At 38.2% G+C, this 17,845-nt stretch overlaps 3 protein-coding genes and 1 long non-coding RNA gene across 4 annotated transcripts; 1 reads left to right on the top strand and 3 right to left on the bottom strand.

The window, feature by feature from the left end:
- LOC109709155 (ganglioside-induced differentiation-associated protein 2) lies at window positions 86-2,208 on the top strand. Its single transcript, XM_020231230.1, has 3 exons — window positions 86-409; window positions 505-769; window positions 1,688-2,208. Exons 1-3 carry the CDS (start codon window positions 157-159, stop codon window positions 1,917-1,919), a joined length of 750 nt encoding a protein of 249 aa, XP_020086819.1. The 5' UTR covers window positions 86-156; the 3' UTR covers window positions 1,920-2,208.
- On the bottom strand, window positions 2,781-5,758 carry LOC109708379 (pyrroline-5-carboxylate reductase). The gene is made up of 7 exons (XM_020230089.1): window positions 5,492-5,758; window positions 5,356-5,404; window positions 5,143-5,234; window positions 4,121-4,193; window positions 3,617-3,737; window positions 3,384-3,489; window positions 2,781-3,234 (listed from the first exon to the last, which is right to left on the bottom strand). Exons 1-7 carry the CDS (start codon window positions 5,711-5,713, stop codon window positions 3,046-3,048), a joined length of 852 nt encoding a protein of 283 aa, XP_020085678.1. The 5' UTR covers window positions 5,714-5,758; the 3' UTR covers window positions 2,781-3,045.
- Window positions 6,743-10,958, bottom strand: LOC109709695 (U-box domain-containing protein 44-like). The gene is made up of 3 exons (XM_020232021.1): window positions 9,995-10,958; window positions 9,321-9,621; window positions 6,743-8,377 (listed from the first exon to the last, which is right to left on the bottom strand). Exons 1-3 carry the CDS (start codon window positions 10,622-10,624, stop codon window positions 6,900-6,902), a joined length of 2,409 nt encoding a protein of 802 aa, XP_020087610.1. The 5' UTR covers window positions 10,625-10,958; the 3' UTR covers window positions 6,743-6,899.
- Window positions 11,915-13,963, bottom strand: LOC109709426. The gene is made up of 3 exons (XR_002216094.1): window positions 13,808-13,963; window positions 13,633-13,711; window positions 11,915-12,149 (listed from the first exon to the last, which is right to left on the bottom strand). It is a non-coding gene; the product is annotated as an uncharacterized LOC109709426 (long non-coding RNA).

Genomic DNA, 17,845 nt, shown 5'->3' with positions numbered 1-17,845 from the left:
GACAGACCGGTACCCAGCCCGATATGCGAAAGGCGTTTTTGGGCCGTCCTTGTCGGACGTGCACAGTTCGATAGAGAATCCAAAGCATTACCTCTCTTCCTACAATAAGGAGTGCCGCGGCGGCGGCGGGAGAGATAGCCATAAAAAAGGAAAAGAATGTCGGGAGCGTCGGGGGAGGAGTTCTCGGTGGTGGTGCTGGCGTCGGACCTGGGGGTCGACGCGCGCTCGCTGCTCACCCCCTCGGAGCGCCGGCACGCCTCAGCAGGCGACGACGAGGTCTGGCACGACTGCCCCTCCCATCTCGGCGACGAGGACTTCTCCGATCTCGACGCCCTCCAAGCCTTCCGCGTCGAGGGCGCCGACCGCTCCGGCTGCCGCATCCTCCGCATCGTCGGCAAGTTCTTTCCAGGTCCCAAACCACGTCCCCTTCTCAGGGTGTCGCAATCGCTCGCTTTCGATCGAACTCGCTCGTAATAACTGCCCTTTTTTTTCCCGATTTTCCAGCTCAAATTATCAGCGGGGAACGTCTGAGGAGGTACGTTTTCCACAAGATTCAGTCGGAGTTGCCCGAGGGTCCGTTCTGCGTTGTGTACATGCATAGCACGGTTCAATCGGGGGATAACAACCCCGGCATGTCGGTATTGCGGTGGATTTATCAGGATCTTCCTCCTGATTTCAAGGAGAGGCTCAGAGTCGTCTACTTCTTGCACCCCGGGCTCCGGTCGCGGCTCGCCATTGCTACGTTTGGGAGGTTCTTCTTGAGCGGAGGGTCAGTTTTTTTTTTAGAACTGTTTATCTTTGATGTTAGTTGCTTGAATGCTATTAAGATGAGATTGGTTTGCGGGTCTCAGTAATTACCATTCTCAGCATGATTTGAAGTCTCAGTGCATACTAAAACAATGATTAATCATAAGATTTGTCCTAGTTTCTTAGATCAACAGCAACGGGAAACTAGCTATGTGAACCTCTCATTCCAGTAGCATATGAAACTATGATGCCTAGACTAGGCGACGAAGCCCGTTGTAGCTTTATTTGCAGTACAAAACCAACACATTTTAGTGCATGGATATCAAGTAGAAATTTAATTTAGAAAAGTAAAATAACAATTCAGAGTTTATTCATCAAAAGAATTTCCAGGCATATATAACAAGGATGTCCTTTGAAGTTTAAGTTGGACAAACAACACCCTTCTGGGCACTAAATTTAACTTCGCTCAACTCATCATAATGAGCTACCTATGTATCTCTGATGTCCTTCTCGGCTTTTACTTGATTACTTATAAGCCGAGGTAACTTTAGCTTAATTCGTTCCGGGCAACTCAGGACTCACTTTGATCTGATTTCATGAGTTTGTTTTTCAGATCGAGCTTGAGCTTTCACTTGCATCTCTGGTCATTTACGAACTGACACTCACTTGGATAATCTTTAATTTCAATCGAACTTTTATAAGATACTGAAGCTTTGTTTGTGGAACATTTAGACAGGTAGGTTTTCTTTCTTGTCTACAGCAGAGTTTTATGCAATGCCCTGCATTTAATGTAAAACCACATCTGTATTCTTCTTTTGTTTTGCTGTTATAGCATTGTGAAATATCTTATACGTTTCACGTTTCACATTTTTGTTTATACCGAAAAACCATACATCAGGGATTAAATTTTCTTAGTCGCCCATCATTCGATTCCATGCAGATTGTATTGGAAAATCAAGTACGTCAGTCGCTTGCAGTATCTGTGGGAGGACATAAAGAAAGGAGAAGTCGAAATCCCCGAGTTTGTGCAACGGCACGATGAGGTTCTCGAGCATAGGCCGTTAACTGACTACGGCATAGAGCCCGATCCTCTCCATTTAACTGAGGTGCCATCTCTGGGATATTCACTTGGAAGGTATGAAGATAAATGGTCTTCTCGCGACTATTACTAATGAAGTTCTATCTGCTAAAGGCAAAGGCACTTTGAGTGGATCTCATTTGTACATAAGATCAGTATTGAAGGAACTCCCCATATCTGTAGATGTGTGGATCTATGTAGTATCTATTGTCATTGCCTGCTTAGTTAATCTAGACTTGTGTTACATATTCGGAACTGTGCAATATTTATGGGGGAACTGATAATCACCCTTCATATTAGCTAAGCATGCTTCGTGCTTTTGCTGCACAATATCTCTTATACTCGGTTTTATCTCTATATACTCAGATCATAACTCTTCCAGATTTCTTGCTTGTTTACGTACTCGTGTTTACTATTGAAAGGGATCAAATTTTGTAGAATATCTGCTGTAAGAGCAGATACCAATCAAGCCATCATTCAGGTTTACTATTGAAAAGGATCAAATTTTGTAGAATATCTGCTGTAAGAGCAGATACCAATCAAGCCATCATTCAGGTGACATTGTGCTGTTGCCTTATGCAGCTAAAGGATCTGCAACATCCATATGATAATGTGTTACCTGGTGCCTTCATTCATATTTTTCTCTAATCTCACACAGATTAGATCTCTAAAATGTGATGTAGAGTTCGCATGTAGTTTAGGTATGTTTGGTTACGCATCGTCAATGGTTCTGTGTTGGGCGAAATGTGGATGTGTTGTTTGTTGCTGCAGTTAAAGTACTGCATGCAGTAAAAAATTTTAAAATATCTAAGAAAGAAAATATATCAGTTCAGTAGTTACGAGAAAGATAATACTATAGTATACACTATACAGTATTTTTTTTCGGTCGATCGTTTTGAAAGAACAAGATTTAAGAGGGAACGTTGAAAATCATGACAATAAATAAATCAGTGCAGAGACCAAGCAGTCAAAGAATAAATAAACATTGGTAAATGCTGCAAGCTTGAATAGAGCTTGATCAGCGCATGTAACACCAGAACTGCAGGGTTTGCTCTTATACCACTGCTTAACCATTGCCTTTGCGGCACTTCCGGCAACAAAAAGTTAGAGCTACCTTTGAAGTTAACTGATATCCCAAACTTAACAGAACATAAAATAACTCCGAATCCCAGTTGTATGAATTGTTGCTACTTAGAGAGGCCAATAAGGATATAGTAGAGCTATGTTTGAGAAAGTTCTCGACACCGTTTTGTGGCAGCAACAACGGCGTTTATCAATGTACCGCGGAATGCACCCCTCTCCAGTTCCTGAATCCCAGCTATCGTAGTTCCAGCTGGAGATGTGACCTCATCTTTCAGTTGACCAGGATGCTTTCCGGTTCCGCCTACCATGGCTGCAGCTCCAAGAACCTGCACAGGAGAGAAATGGAATTATCAGAGACTCTAAATGAATCAAAAGACATTGTTAATACAATAAGAGCACCATCAAATATACACTTGTTTAATCAGACACTGCAGCTGAATCTAACGACAGGTATACTCAAAGTTCTCGTACATACTGTCTGAGTAGCTAGACCAAGAGCAAGATCTCGAGGAAGACCAGCAGCCACCCCACCATCAGCCAGCGCCTCTATTGCCAGATATACGTAAGCAGGGCCACTACCGCTGCAATTCAGAGGAAACTACAAGTCAAGCATACGAGTAGAAAATGCTAATCATCTAATTATCACGAAATCACTAAACATTAGAAAAGCACGGTACAAACTGCGCAAGGCTGATATATAGATTGTACCTCAAGCCAGTTATAGCGTCAAAATATTTTTCATCAGCTTTCCATACCCTTCCAATTGCACTGAACAAACTAGCTACACGTTCTTCATCTTTCTTTGTTGCCATTTCGCCCATGCACATGACTACGATAGAAGCTATGGTATCAGCACTTGTAGCACAATATTTTTGTTGAAAGTTACTAGTAAAGCAAAGATAAAAAAGACCAATTAATCCTCTTCCAGTTCACAGATTCTCAATGAACAAAACTAAAAAGAAAAAAAAAAAGAAAAAAAGCATGCAACATATGGGTAAGAATACTGAAGCTAAGCGCCTGCCTCATGTCAAGTAGGCTTTTAAGAAGAACTTTCAGAACTGAAATTATGCTCCCAATAAAGATGTGACAGAGTCTTGACATATGTGGAAGTGTTTAGCACATTTCAATCTTCAATTGTTCATTGATTTGATGAATGAAGAGAGTTATCTTGTAAGACTACATAAAGAGAAAAATCAAGTAGTCAACTATCACCTGATGCTGCTTGACCTACTGCTGAAGGAGTATTTGGCATTACCCTAATTAACCGACGCTGACCAGACCATTCCTGAAGCAAATGATGCACAGTTAAAGGAAACAGTGGAGATGTTAACAGAAGTATATAGAAATACACTACCGATCAAAAGTTTGGTAATTGCAAACCTAATAATACGATTTCAGCTTCTATGCCAAACAATTTATCCATTCAATGCTATCAGGATAATTCTTCGATCATCTAATCTTAGCATCTATAGCTACAGTCACCTATATATATGTTTATATATATACATTGCACTAGTTATTAGTGCACTTTGCTGCTTTAGTATGACTCTCCCACCTCATACTTCTCTAACATCGGTAGTACTATCAATCTTATTTTATTCCTCATAAGTATTTATTCCTTATTATAAGCTAAGAGCATATCCATCAGCATTCGTACGCTTGTTTTTAGAGGTTATCTCAAAGTTGGAGAAGTTTAAAAGCTGGAATTTCCATACAACTCCATGGAAGTTTCCTATAGAATGGTAAAGCATACATCAGCAATGAAAGATTGCCTCCATTTTATTCCTTTAAAAAAAAAAAAAAAATGAAATTCTGCTATGACACAAGTTTACTCTAAGCAAAAGCAGAATTAAATAATTACCACTTCATCTGACAGTTTATAACTTCTCGCTGTCCTTTCATTTTGAAATTCACAATATCATGCACTAAAATTCATGCCAAAAGAGACTTTAAATCGTGATCTATTATACAGGACATCGGTAGGATTGTCAGATTTTGGCTTTGAATTGAACATTTTTATTGAAACTACAAATAAACAACAAGTTAGGACACTCTTTAAGCCAGATGTTCGCTTGATCGCCAATAACTTGATTCTAACTCTTTATTTCACAGTTATACATGAATGGAATGCAATTTAATGAAGCTGTGCAATAGATCTAAGTCACAAGGAAAATGGATTTATGACCCGGGAACATGAAAAACAGCATATAGAAGCGTGCCAGTTTAATACCAACCTGCAAATCTTTCATTTTGATTCCTGCAGCAATTGAAACTAGAAGTTTCTCTTCTGTAAAGAAGGGCCTTAGTTCCAGAAGAACATGTTTAACTGCAAATTCAACAATTAACACACGTAAGCTTTCGCCGGAGAAAGTGAAAATAGAATCTGAGAAAATTACTCAATCATTGATCGGTCTAACAACAACACAGAGTAAAACGGGAAACCTTACCGGCTTGGGGTTTCACGGAGATAATAACGACATCGCTGTCGTCGACTACCTGTAAACAACAAAAATTTGTTGTTAGCTGAAAGTCACGGGGGCAGAAGTAGGGGGAGGAATAGGGAGGAGGGAAGAAAGTATGAGCCTGGGCGTTGGAGTCGAAGATGCGGACGCCGAAGGATTGGAAGACGGCGCGGCGGTCGGGGCGGCGGTGGGCGGTGCGGATGCTGGAGGGGGGCAGCACGGAGGACTTGGCGACGCCCCTGGCGATGCTCTCCGCCAGATTCCCCGCCCCGATAAACCCTAGCTTGAACGCCGCCGCCTCCCCCGACGGAGGAACCACCGCCGCCGCCGCCGCCATGTACATAGTAGCTTCAGGCCAAGGGAGCGACGCGAGAATGGGTTTCAGATGGGTTTTAACTTTTAAGGTGGAACCGGTCCGGGTAATGGGACGATTACGGTTCGGTTCGGGGGGATCTGAAACTGGGTGAACCGGAACTAAATTTTGGAGAACAGTTTTTCTTTTTTTGAGAACAGTTTTTCAGTTCGAGTTATAGGTTAATTGAAATATTATTATGGATATTAAAATTTGGATCTACGTTGTTGTTGGATATTAAGCTTCACGTAAACTTAAATAAATAGTAATTTTTGTGGAAAAATTTAAGTTGAAAAACTGATGGCGGATGATAATAGAATGACAAAAAGGGTAAGAACTAAGAAATGAATAGTAGCTTGTTTCACTACAATATAAAAGCTTCTTTTTTTTTTTCGCTATTTAGGTTTGGTTGTTTTTATGTACTTATATATTTTTAGAATTTACTATGATTGATTGCACAACTCTGTCAATATTTTTAACAACTCCTTTAACTTGAATTGTATGATGTCAATTTGAACATTTTAAATAGAATATATAAAATCGTAAAACAAATACTTGTATGCAATCAAGAGACAAGAGCAATTAAATATAAGAATTATACAAAAAAAAAAAAAAATGTACACAAAATTGTTTTCACCCTATGCATAGTATAGCGTCCCCGTATCCTCCTTAATTCTATATATAAGAAAAAAAGGTATTTTGAAAAGAAAAAAAGATCACAAGAAGTCCGTCTCCTCTATTTGTAATATAATATATAGTACTTCATTTTATCAGCCATTTGTGTGGATTTTGTAGCAGCATATTTTTAAGAATTTAAAAAATATGGGTTGAAGATTGTCACCCAAATTCAATGGTTTGATAGGTCAGGTTACTTTTCAGGTGATTTATTAATTAAAATTTTTCCAGGTAACCAGATGGGATTGTGTTGGGTGTATCTCCTCTAAAGCTCCTTGTGTTAGGTATGGCCTTTCTGAATTGAATAAGCTGTTAAAAATGGGACCAAACATACACTACACAAACTTTACAATAAAATTATCAATACAGGTACAAAAGAACTTGAAATTAACAACTGACCTCTACAATAAAATAACAACCTTGGCTCCTTTAAGGACTTGAAAGACAAATTCAGAATTGCATCGAAAAAGATTTCCGCTTAACACTGTACAAGATCTTCTTCCTATGACAAAATTAAGACATCTGAAAAGTAGCTAGATTGCATCTGCAACAGTTGGAGGTGAGCCAATATTTTAGCAATCATCGGTCTCAGGATCGGATCTCCCCTCTGCGTGAGATCAATAAGCAGAGCCTGAGAAGCTCCGGCGTACATTTCTCTGTAAATTTCAAGCCGAAAGATCCTCTCGAGCATCCATATTGCCTTCTCTTGAGCCTTCAAATTACCCTCTTCAAGGACGCGCAGAAGAGCCGGCACTCCGGACGCTTTCTCGATAACTTTGCTTCCCCTTTCCCACATCTCGTCTTGCATTAGAGTACCCAGAGCTTCTAGAACCTCAATATCTGCTTCTCGCTCCTTGCCCTCTAACACTTGTATTAAAGGACTTACGATACCGGCCTTACATAAGCAGAAAGTGCTTTTGACAGTGCAATGACCATTGTGAACCTCGCAATAAGTTTCAGAGGAAGGGGATACACACAACCATTTTGGTGACTTGGCCTTGCACAAAGTGAGCGAGTTCTGCGAGAGCTGAGCCAATGAAGTTGCTGCTCGGGACTTGGCAATTATCGATCCATCTGAGAGTAGCTTGCGAAGGCAACCGATCACTCCCTGAGAAACTGCTGTACTCTGTAGTTTCTTATCCCAGGGAATGGTGAACCGAATCAATAACCCAGAAATATTCTCAAGTAACCATTTCCTTGTAGGTGGTGTTGAAGAAGAACTTATGCTTGTCCCTAATAAAGAGATTACAAGTGGAAGCAAATTCGCTTTATTAAGAAATTCAGTTGCCCTTTTGTCCTTCACCGGTAGATTACTAAGAATTCCGATGGCGGCAGCCTTTTCGCTCTCGGATGTTGATGAGAAGATAATCCTTATCAAGATGTTGACATTGGACTCCCCAAGCTGTTGAGTCAACTCTTGTGTGGAATCTTTTGACAGATTGAATATTAGATTCAATGAGACAGCCCTAATTTCCGAATTGCTTTCTGTTAGGAATGGTTGGAGAAGCTGCATGACACCATTTTCTCTAAGTTTAGCTCTGACTCTTTTCGCAGTAGAATGACTCACTATGCTATTGAGAGCGTGTAAAAGGTGAAGCTGGATAGCTGGATTCAATAAGTTGAGAAGTGAGAGAATTTGCTGAGCCACATTTCTATGGTGAAGGATTAGTTCGGATTTCGCTAGAGTTGATAGTAGTGCTGCAGCGGGTTCTCGAAGTGTCATGAGCACTGATGTAACGGAGAAAAGAACTTGAAATAGCGGTGAGATTACATCACAATTTATCAAGAGTTCTGTATTTTCTGCCAAGGTAGAGAGGTTGCGAATGGCGCCCAGTGCGGCTTGCTTAGCTTCGAGCTTCCCATAAGTGAACATTTTCACCAGGGGTTCGATTGAGCCTTCTCCAAGCACGGCTTTCATTTGTTCCGTGAGTAACATCCTCGAAATGGCCGTCGCCATGAGAATCTTGTTCATATCAGAACCTGTGGCAGAACGACCAATCATATTCATCAAATATAAAGCAGGAAACTCTGGAGAAACAAAACGAAATTATTGAACGCCATAATCATTTCAGAAAGACACCTGATCAAGAGAACGATACTTGGTTACAGAACTGAATTCCTTTAATTCTGCTTAAACAGAAGATGTCAATGAACTTCCTGAGATGACTGTTTGTTGAGAAATAGGTGTTTTTAAGGCGTAAGCCGGGTAGCGTTTGTCAAGGAATGTTAAATTGATGGCAAAATATCTATATCCAAAAGCATCAATATGGTTAGAGGTATTGTGTGCTATTAATTTGGAAAATAAAGAAGTCTAATCAGAGAAACTATGGTAGCTATGAACACCATCTTCTTGATATGTTGTACAGAAATGAAGGTCCGCTACATACCAAGAACGGTGAATCCATGCCTAAGCAGTGGTACAGATGAAAGTAAGGCTGATACACTAATAGGGAGAAAGCAAGGATTACAAATAAGAGACAGAGAAATGGTGCAAGAATACCAACGCAATACCTTATCCATGATATCATCTGAAAGCTAACATGACGCAGAATGAAAGAATATTTCATCTTTAAGTTCTGCTGAGGTGGAGAAAAGTTCGAGGCTATAAGCCTAAATCCAAAAGCTCTACGGAGCAATTCAGTCGATTAGAAGAGAGTTGGATCATTTCCTCAAGTGCTTTTCATCACAGGCCTTGATGATTTATTATATTCCTAATGATCATGTTATATTCTAAAGGTGCATAACAGGATTGGAGAGTTCTTTATTCGTTAGGACAGCCTAATGAGTCAAAATTAAAACATGTGCTTTTGACATGGAAAATGGCGCGTAGCAATATCCTTGCTCAAGAATGTTATAACATGATTAGAACTCCAAGATATAACGCATGCTAAAGTCCAGTAGGCAGCATAAAAAATGGCATTACCTTCTCTAAGATGGTGCATCATCGGTACAAAACAACCAGCCTCCGCCATCAGAAGAACATTTTGTGTGTTGGCCGATAAAGCATGTAACAACTTTCCTGCATCATCCTTAGCACGCGGGTCATCTCCATTTTGTAGTGCGACCAACATAAGAATAGATCCCTTGATTCGACCTATTCTCTGCCGGACTTTCAAGATGTCCGATATATCCAAAAGCAATCCCACCGCTTCCCTCCTCTCCTCGGTACATCTCGCCAAAGACCTCACAATAATCGAAAGTGCATCAACACTTGCCATTTTCTCCTAAGGATGCAAAACAGGGAACATCAGCACACCGAGTAAAGAACGAACTTCCAAGCTTAGGAAGATTACATGAGCTGGTTTTTATCGATTTTAACTTGCTTGCTCATTAATTCGTTACAAAACACTGAAAGGCGCATAATGAGCTCATAAACTAGAGCATTTTAGGGCAAATTACAGCAGGCGTTTTAAAACCATAGCTTAAGTTTCGAATTCGCTTAAAACTTTCAATTTTGACCCTTCCTTTGAATTATCATTACTAAATTTATAATCTAGTGAAGAATAATCATACAAGAGTTAATGGTGCTTCACATGCATGGATCAAATTTTACGGCTAGAAGATGAACTGATAAACTAAATTTTCCAAAATCATCACCTTGTTATCATTGCCGCGGGCTGCAAGACTTCTCAAAGCCGAGATTATCTTCACTCTGTTGCCACAATTCGCCGAACCCAATCGATTCAACAAGGCCGGAATCAAGCTCCCGCCTTCTCCCACCACCAAAAACCCCTCTTCCATCAAAATCCCAATCTCCGAAAGCACAACGCCGAGCTCGTCCTCATCCCCATTCTTGATCCTCACCATCAAGTCGTCGGCGTCGGCAACAATCTCCCCCTGCTTCCCTTTCAGCTGATCACCGAATCTCACATCCAGCATCTCCTTCCTCAGCCGCTCCATCTCCGCCCTCATCTCCGCCGGCGCCTCCGCCCACGCCTCGATCACGCGGCCGAGGCCGCGCCCGACGCCGCGCGCGGCGTCCTCGAGCAACCGGGCGCGCACCGCCGACGCGCCGCAGCCGCGCACCACGGCGCGGGCGCGGCGGATCTCGGGGCCGAGGGACTCCACGGCGCCCAGTGTTCCGACATCGGGCTGCGATTGTTGAATGGCTTGGAGAACGGGGTTCAATCCCCCGATCAAGGACGCGAAGAGCGGGACCGCGGAGGCAGCGGCGAGCGTTTCGGAGAGGGATTGGGAGAGGTCGGAGAGGAGGGGTTGGGGTTGCATGGCGGGTGTTTGTGAGAATGCGTATGAGAGGGGGGAGTGGGGGGATAGAGATGAGGACGGAGTGGGAGTGCTGTGGTTGGACGTAGGAGGAAGCGGTCAAGGAAGGGGGATATACGCATGATGTCTCTTTCGGGAGAGCGTCTCAGGACTCGGGAGGCGGGGCCAAATGGAGGGAGTCAAGAAGAGGGGGTCGTCTCTCTCACTCGTCACTCCTCACTCGTGGTGGTGGATAATTTTGGTGTGGTTGGAAGGAGAAAACGCGGGAGAAGTGAGAGAGACAGAGAGAGAGAGAGAGAGAGAGAGAGAGAGAGAGGAGACGGTCAAGTCAACGCCAGGGAGTGGACCTGATAGTGAACGCTGCGTCACGTGCTAAGGTAAAGGGTTTTTTATTTTATTTTTTATTTTTATACGAACGGATGTAGAAATAGTTATTTTTCTTTGGTAAAAAGAAAAAAATTACAAAACTTATGTAAATCAATCTTTTTCAAATTTTGATTTTACCGTCAAATGTTTCTATTTATTTGATTTATGTCACATTTTAACTTTAAAATTTCAGTTAATTATTTTATTTAATAAATTTATAATTGCGAGAATTGTATGAAATATATTAACTAAATCTGTAAAGATGAACGACATATTCCAATTTTAAAATCAAAGTGTTGCTGGCTGATTCAAATCAAACAAAATTAAAAATTTGGATGGTAAAATTAAAAGCTTTGAAAGATTGAATAGTGAGATCAAAATGATTGATAATTTAGGTAAGTTCTATACATTTTAAATTTTATCTTTTTTTCTCTTATCTTTTTTTTTTTTTCCCTCGATCCTAACAATGTTGAAATAACTGTCCTATAAATAATATCCAGTAACCTGATCCTCTGTAAATACTCTATTTATTCTGTAAGAATGTACATTGTCTTTTGAGAGTAAGGAAGAGAGCATGTTAAAAATTAAAAGGCGAAGATTGCACTTATATAATCACAAATTGGAATTAGGCTGGAATACTATTAATAGTAAAACGTTCTTTTTGCTATCAAGTTGTTAACTCTTGGATGAAAAATTATAGGGTCAGAATGATATTAGTCGGTTAGAGTTGAGTGGTCCCCTAGGGTTGAGTGGTCCCCATTGGGTTATAATATTTAATCTAGTGGTTAGAAAAAATGAAAAGAGTTGATCCAAAGGCTAAAAAACTGGTAGCAACAATGAGATTTTGCTACTAATAGTAGCCCAGTCCAACTCCACAAATTGTAGCGATTATAATCTTTGCTGTAGCATTGAAAAATATAAAGGACATTATAAATAAATCAATTAAGTATTGCTAGTATATCATCCGAAATTAAAGTGTTACAATTCTAACCTTACCCTTCTGAATCAAGATAAGTAGTACAAGCCATTATAATAGAAGTACTCCCTGCTTAGTACACTATTATATTTGATCCTCATTCAACTCATAACATATTGCATCTTCATATAGGCTCCTCAGTAGCAGCACATCTCAAAAATCCAACAGCAGCAAAGGGCAGCAATGCTGCATAAGTTGAACAGCAATCAGAACTAATTTTTTTGCGAGAACACTCAATAGTTAACTCAAAATTCAGTACTATATTTGCATTGGTTATTCAGAAATCTGGTCCTTGTAATTTGACATGAAGTTCAATTTCATTCTCATATATAGTGTCAGTTGTCAACTGTAAAAATATAATTTATGAAATTATTTGTTCTGCATAAATATTATGGTCAACCTTTAGTTTACTATCTGAGATAACTGTCATGGTGCATTTGGTTCGCGCTATCTTTTAAAGATTCCTAGTAATCCAATGGGAATAAAAAAATATGACGGTGTTTGGCTAAACGCACTAAGTATAATCTAGTTGGTAATATTGGATTCACTTCGGAATAAGATTTACCCCAAAGTACTAATCTAATTCCCTTGAAGGAGGGTCGGTTGGATTGGGGTAATCATAATATATCTAATCTATTTCTTTCTTCCTACCCGCAGACTAATTGATATTACTTTTCTTTACACTCTAACCTTATATCTCTCTCTAAACTTATTTTTCTCTCTAAAATTCAATTTTTTTTCTCTCTCTAAACTAAGCTTTCTCTCTCTCTCTCTCTTTTTAAAATTTCAACTCTCTCACTCCCTCTAATTTTGACTATATTTTTCTTTCTATTTTTTTAATTATGCTCTCTCTCTCTAACTTATACTTTCTCTCCCTTTTTTCTAAAAAGATGTTGAAACTTTTGGTAATATTATCTAAAATTAATTAAATAAATAAATAAATTAATTATATATTTTTTGTAATATTAAATAACATGGCTAATTAATATTACCGTGCGAACCAAACACAGGAATTTCACATTCTTAGTAATAGGATGAATAGGAATAAAATTCTCGGATATCTTTTATTCCTAGTAATCTTTCATAATGCGAACCAAATGCACCCTCATACTCCTGTAGAACCATAATTAGACTTTGTGAAAACTGAAACTCCCATAGTGAGGTTAAAAATGAAACAGAACTTTATACAAAAATAAAATCAAGATAAAAAATTCGAGTGGAAGCTGAAAAATCTAAAGATGTTGATTGATACTCTGAGAATTGAACTAAAATCTGTGCCAAACTTTGTGGAGCTAAATCTGTAATAAGCAGTGCATATAAAGTGAGAACAGAAGAAAATCCAATTGATAGCTACACCATTTTCTTTTGTAGTAAAAATTTCTTTGAGATGAACTTAGTTAGAAATGTAAATTAACTAAGTTTCAAACTTGAGTCAAACTCTTAATAACTCAACTGCGCTATAGATACGGTCGGTTAAAATTTCAGGCTAGTAAATTTTTTTTTTTTTTTGATTGTTGAAAATGTGAATTAACTAAGATTCGAACTTGAGACCTCAGATACCAACCATCAAATCCTTTGCCACTTGCGCTAAGGACAATCGGTCAGGCTAGTAAAATATTACTACATGCATAAGTTCAAAAATAAAACTACCAAATGATAATTAGCTTACCATCCTTCAATGAACCCTCCCTCTCCTCTACTCTTTGAACTTTGGCAGCACTGTTTCTTCTCCTGTTTTGTTGGGTAGCCTTGCAACATGTATATACATATATATTTAGGATAAATAAGTTGGAGAAATTAATGAGAGAGAGAGAGAGAGAGAGAGAGAGAGAGAGAGAGAGAACCCGGCGGAGGCTGGGTGGTTTTGGGGGCTTCCATTGAGGAATATGAAGAGAAACAACTAAAACCTTAGTAAAATGTAGGAGGTGATGAGGTGTTGTTGTTTGATACAAGAGTGCTCTATATGCATGAGTTAGCATGCAGAGGGTTTGTGGGTATGTATGTATATATATGTTCAATAACCACTTAAAATAATCATGGAATGAAAAGAATATTAGGATTTATTTGGCTTGCTTGAAGCCTAATGAGAAAGCCAACCAGTTCCAAACTACGAGGAATTCTACACTATCACACTTGTACCACGTCATCAATAACAAGCCAATCACATTCCTTCTTTTCAAATAAAAGTACAATAAAAATATTTTTTTACAATCATGATGGGACAGATACTTCTAAAAGGAGATATTTGATTGGTTTGTTACACCACGTCACCAATATACCCGTTGCATTTTAGAATTTTTTCCAAACTACGTGCATGTCAGTGTGTTTTTTATTTTTTCCTGTATTCTTTTTGGCACGTGGTTTGTTCATTACCATAATGAATAAAGCAGATTGAGATTTTTCTTTTATTTTTCTCAAAAAAAAATATTGATAAGGAAAATAAAGTTTGCATCTAAAAATGGTCCATTATGGAGGATTTATTGAGCATTTCTTTTAAGGAGAATCAGGAGATCAACCCTATACGTGAAATCAACAATCCCCTTTTCACTTCTCTTTCTTTCTTTCTTTCTTTCTTTTTTTTTTAATTAAGGATGATGCAGCCCACATGCAAGTATATGATTCCGTAGGAAGCGTAATTTAAAATCTTGACCTTTTTGCCCAGCAAATATAGTAGTCACACTTACGACAACAAAGGCGAAAAGAATTTAATTCAACGAGTGCAAAAATATCAAAAGAAAATCGAAAAAGAGAGAATAAAAGTAACGCATACAAATATTTACGTGATTCGACTACTGGCTTACATTTATGGACGAAGACAGGGTGAAAACTATTATTATTATAACTAAAGTGGTGTACAAAAGATATTTCTCCCACAAATCCCTAATTTCAAAATAGCCCTCACATTCTTTTCGATCCACCACACCAAATCAATGTAATAAAATATATTTATATTAGTGACTAATAAAATTTGATAAAATTAAAAATAATCTCAATAGAATTGTGCATAATCCTAATTTAGCGTAATGGGTTTACTAAAATAGAATAGAATTAGAAAACCTTGTGCCTTAGGACTGAAAATTCTATGATTTTGCCTTGCTATATTTTCTTCCTTTAAAAAGAGAGAGAGAGAAGCTGAGATTGCCTTCCCCTCAAGAAATCTCAGAATAGCTTTGACATTTAAATTTTCCTCTTTTTTTTATTGCTAGTTGGCATGAAGCTTTTTGTCACACCCAATATCACTACTAGGGGATCTGATTCCCCACAAAGATAGAGAAAGGGATAAAAAAAAAAGTGAGATTAGATGCCTTAACTTTTATCTGATGAGTGAAAGATTTCAAAACTACTTTACCAAGCACAAGAAGAAAAGAATACATTGTGCACAGGGTTTTCAAACGGATGATGCTATATATATTGACTAAGTAAGATTTTGATTCCCACAAATAAATTTATTAAATTGAATTATCACATTAATCAAACTTGATTAGATTTAATATATCTGTATGTTCATGCTAGTTAATTAAGACCCTGTAAAAGGATTCCTTAACTTTCAGTTTTTTTGCTGTAATTGGTCCTTTTCCTTTTTTGTGTCTATTACAATACTAAATTAAACCACCAACTACTAAAACAGTTGAGTAGCTAATGCTGTCTTTTGAAGCGCTTTCGGTGTTCTTCTAGATGCATGTAACAAGGGGAACAAATAAAACCTTATCCTGATACAATCAATAACATCATGAAACGGATAACTCTTCCGGTGTAATTTTACAGAATATTAAGGGCATCTTTGATATTCAAGGATACTTATTTATTTTAAGAGAAAGATAGTATATTATCTGTTTCATTTATTTTTTTTAGAAATAAATTTAGCTGAAAATATAAAGCAACAAGATTTTGAATTTGAGACCTCAGATACCAACTATCAAACTTTTGGGCACTTGCGTTTGGAACGGTCGATTTCAATTAGAAAAGGTTGAGATGAGAAGAGATGCTTCTCCTTCAACCAACTCAATGTAATCTATTCAATGTGTTATCTATCTCTTACAAAAGCAAACAGAGTAAATTCTTTTACTATATATAATGCATACTCCATGGTATCTCGATTACAATTTAAATAGCTTATGTGCTGGCATGCCCATAGGCTTCACATGCTGGGTAGATCACTGGTATTAGGGGGTTTGGATTAAACAAGTATTTGACTAAGTACTTCAAAATGTTTTACTGTTAGTCACTAATGCTGAAAATTTACCATGTACTGGTCTGCTAAGATATGAGCTACATTGGGCCATATGAAGATTTTCTTTTTAAATTTCTACTTGTTATTACAGTCTAGAAGTTTGATTTTGAACATTACAAAGCTTCACCGGGTATTTTTAGTGCAAGTGGCAAAGTATTTGGTGATTATTATCTGAGGTCTCAAATTCTAAATCTAGTTATTTCACATTTCCATCTGAGTTAATTTTCAAAAAAAAAAAAGAATGAAATGATATTTATACTCGCGCGAAAGCTGGCGTAAGCATTTTTACTACACTTTGTCTCAATCAAATAAAGTATGGTGCCTACTTAAAAATTAAATAGATATACTAAATAAGATATTTATACTTGCGCGAAAGTTGTAACACAAACATTTCGAGGGCCCACTAACCCAAACCTCACTACAACAGAATTAGATTATAGGGACACATGTTTGGGACACTTTTGTGTAAGTGTCACATTTATGCCTAAATTTTTAAAAAAATCTGCTAACACCTAAATATAAAGCCTAATCCAACCAAAAATAAAATGTTACTCTACTCAACCCACCCTACCCAGCCCATTCGGCCCGATTACAAATAAAAAAAAAAAAATAGAAAAATCGATTACCATCTCCCCTTCTCCCCTCACTCAATCTATTAAAATTTTAGACGAAGAGCCCTTCCCTCTCGTCCTTCTCCACCACCACAGCCAACGAGATAGAGTTCCGGCGGTTGCTAAATGCCTAAATAAGTGTTGGTAAATTAGCAGCACTTTTTTTTAAGTTATAGCGACACTCTTTAACTGTCACTATATACCTAGCGACCCCACATATAGCAACACTTTTCAAAAGTGTCGGTAATTTAGCCAACAGCACTTTTTTTGACTTATACCGACATTCAAAATTGTCGCTATAGACCGTTTTTGTTATAATATGTAGAGGAGTTTCTTAGCCCAATTTGAGAGAGTGGGACATCAGAGGCCCATCATGGCCCAGGATTAGTTCCTCATCATTATTAATAATCCTTTTGTAATAGTATTAGACACAACCAGTTTCATGGCCCAATAGGCCCAAGATAATTTAAAGCGCTTGAGAGACCACAATGTTGTACCTGTAAAATTTGTTGTTCTCTAACATCTGAAAATTTAGGTTCCACGAAGTTAAATAACTTCATTAAATACTTACTTTGTCCACTTAATTAACTAGCAACATGGAGATGCATTTTTAGATTTCACAAACCGCATAATTTGATGCTAATTTGTAAAGTGTTATAAAATTAGTTTGTAAGCATAGCATTACTCAATGAAAAACCAACTAAACGAAGAAACTGCCGGTCAAAATTGTTTGATTAGAAAGATGCGTGTGTGTGTGTGTGCGCACGGGCGCGCGTGTTGAACAACATTAATGAGCAAACCTAACTTGACATCGACGATCGTATAGCAATTAATTTTCTTTGAGAATCCTTACGCAATTGAAGAAGTGCTATTTGTTACTTATGAGTTGAAAATTCAATCTGAATAGGTTAGATCTTAATAAATGTTCAGCTACTTAGATGTAATATTAAAGGATTGAGTTCATATGTATGACACTATGACACTAGCTTTTTCCCATTTCTATGTCTCCTAAGGCCAAAAGTTTGAATATGAAGGTTAAT

The sequence above is a fragment of the Ananas comosus genome, linkage group 4 (genome assembly GCF_001540865.1).
Source record: "Ananas comosus cultivar F153 linkage group 4, ASM154086v1, whole genome shotgun sequence".
Classification (NCBI taxonomy): Eukaryota; Viridiplantae; Streptophyta; class Magnoliopsida; order Poales; family Bromeliaceae; genus Ananas; species Ananas comosus.
The sequence above is the reverse complement of the archived record's forward strand: the minus strand, read 5'-3'. Positions and strand labels throughout refer to the sequence as shown.

Coding starts and splice junctions, on each gene's coding strand:
- LOC109709155 (XM_020231230.1), top strand. CDS start 157: ATGTCGGGAGCGTCGGGGGAGGAGTTCTCGGTGGTGGTGCTGGCGTCG. Junction 410..504: donor CGTCGGCAAGTTCTTTCCAG/GTCCCAAACCAC, acceptor CCGATTTTCCAG/CTCAAATTATCAGCGGGGAA. Junction 770..1,687: donor AGGTTCTTCTTGAGCGGAGG/GTCAGTTTTTTT, acceptor GATTCCATGCAG/ATTGTATTGGAAAATCAAGT.
- LOC109708379 (XM_020230089.1), bottom strand. CDS start 5,713: ATGTACATGGCGGCGGCGGCGGCGGTGGTTCCTCCGTCGGGGGAGGCG. Junction 5,405..5,491: donor TCTTCGACTCCAACGCCCAG/GCTCATACTTTC, acceptor TGTTGTTTACAG/GTAGTCGACGACAGCGATGT. Junction 4,194..5,142: donor TCAAAATGAAAGATTTGCAG/GTTGGTATTAAA, acceptor CATTTGCTTCAG/GAATGGTCTGGTCAGCGTCG.
- LOC109709695 (XM_020232021.1), bottom strand. CDS start 10,624: ATGCAACCCCAACCCCTCCTCTCCGACCTCTCCCAATCCCTCTCCGAA. Junction 9,622..9,994: donor CCCGCGGCAATGATAACAAG/GTGATGATTTTG, acceptor TTGCATCCTTAG/GAGAAAATGGCAAGTGTTGA. Junction 8,378..9,320: donor GATGCACCATCTTAGAGAAG/GTAATGCCATTT, acceptor GTTCTGCCACAG/GTTCTGATATGAACAAGATT.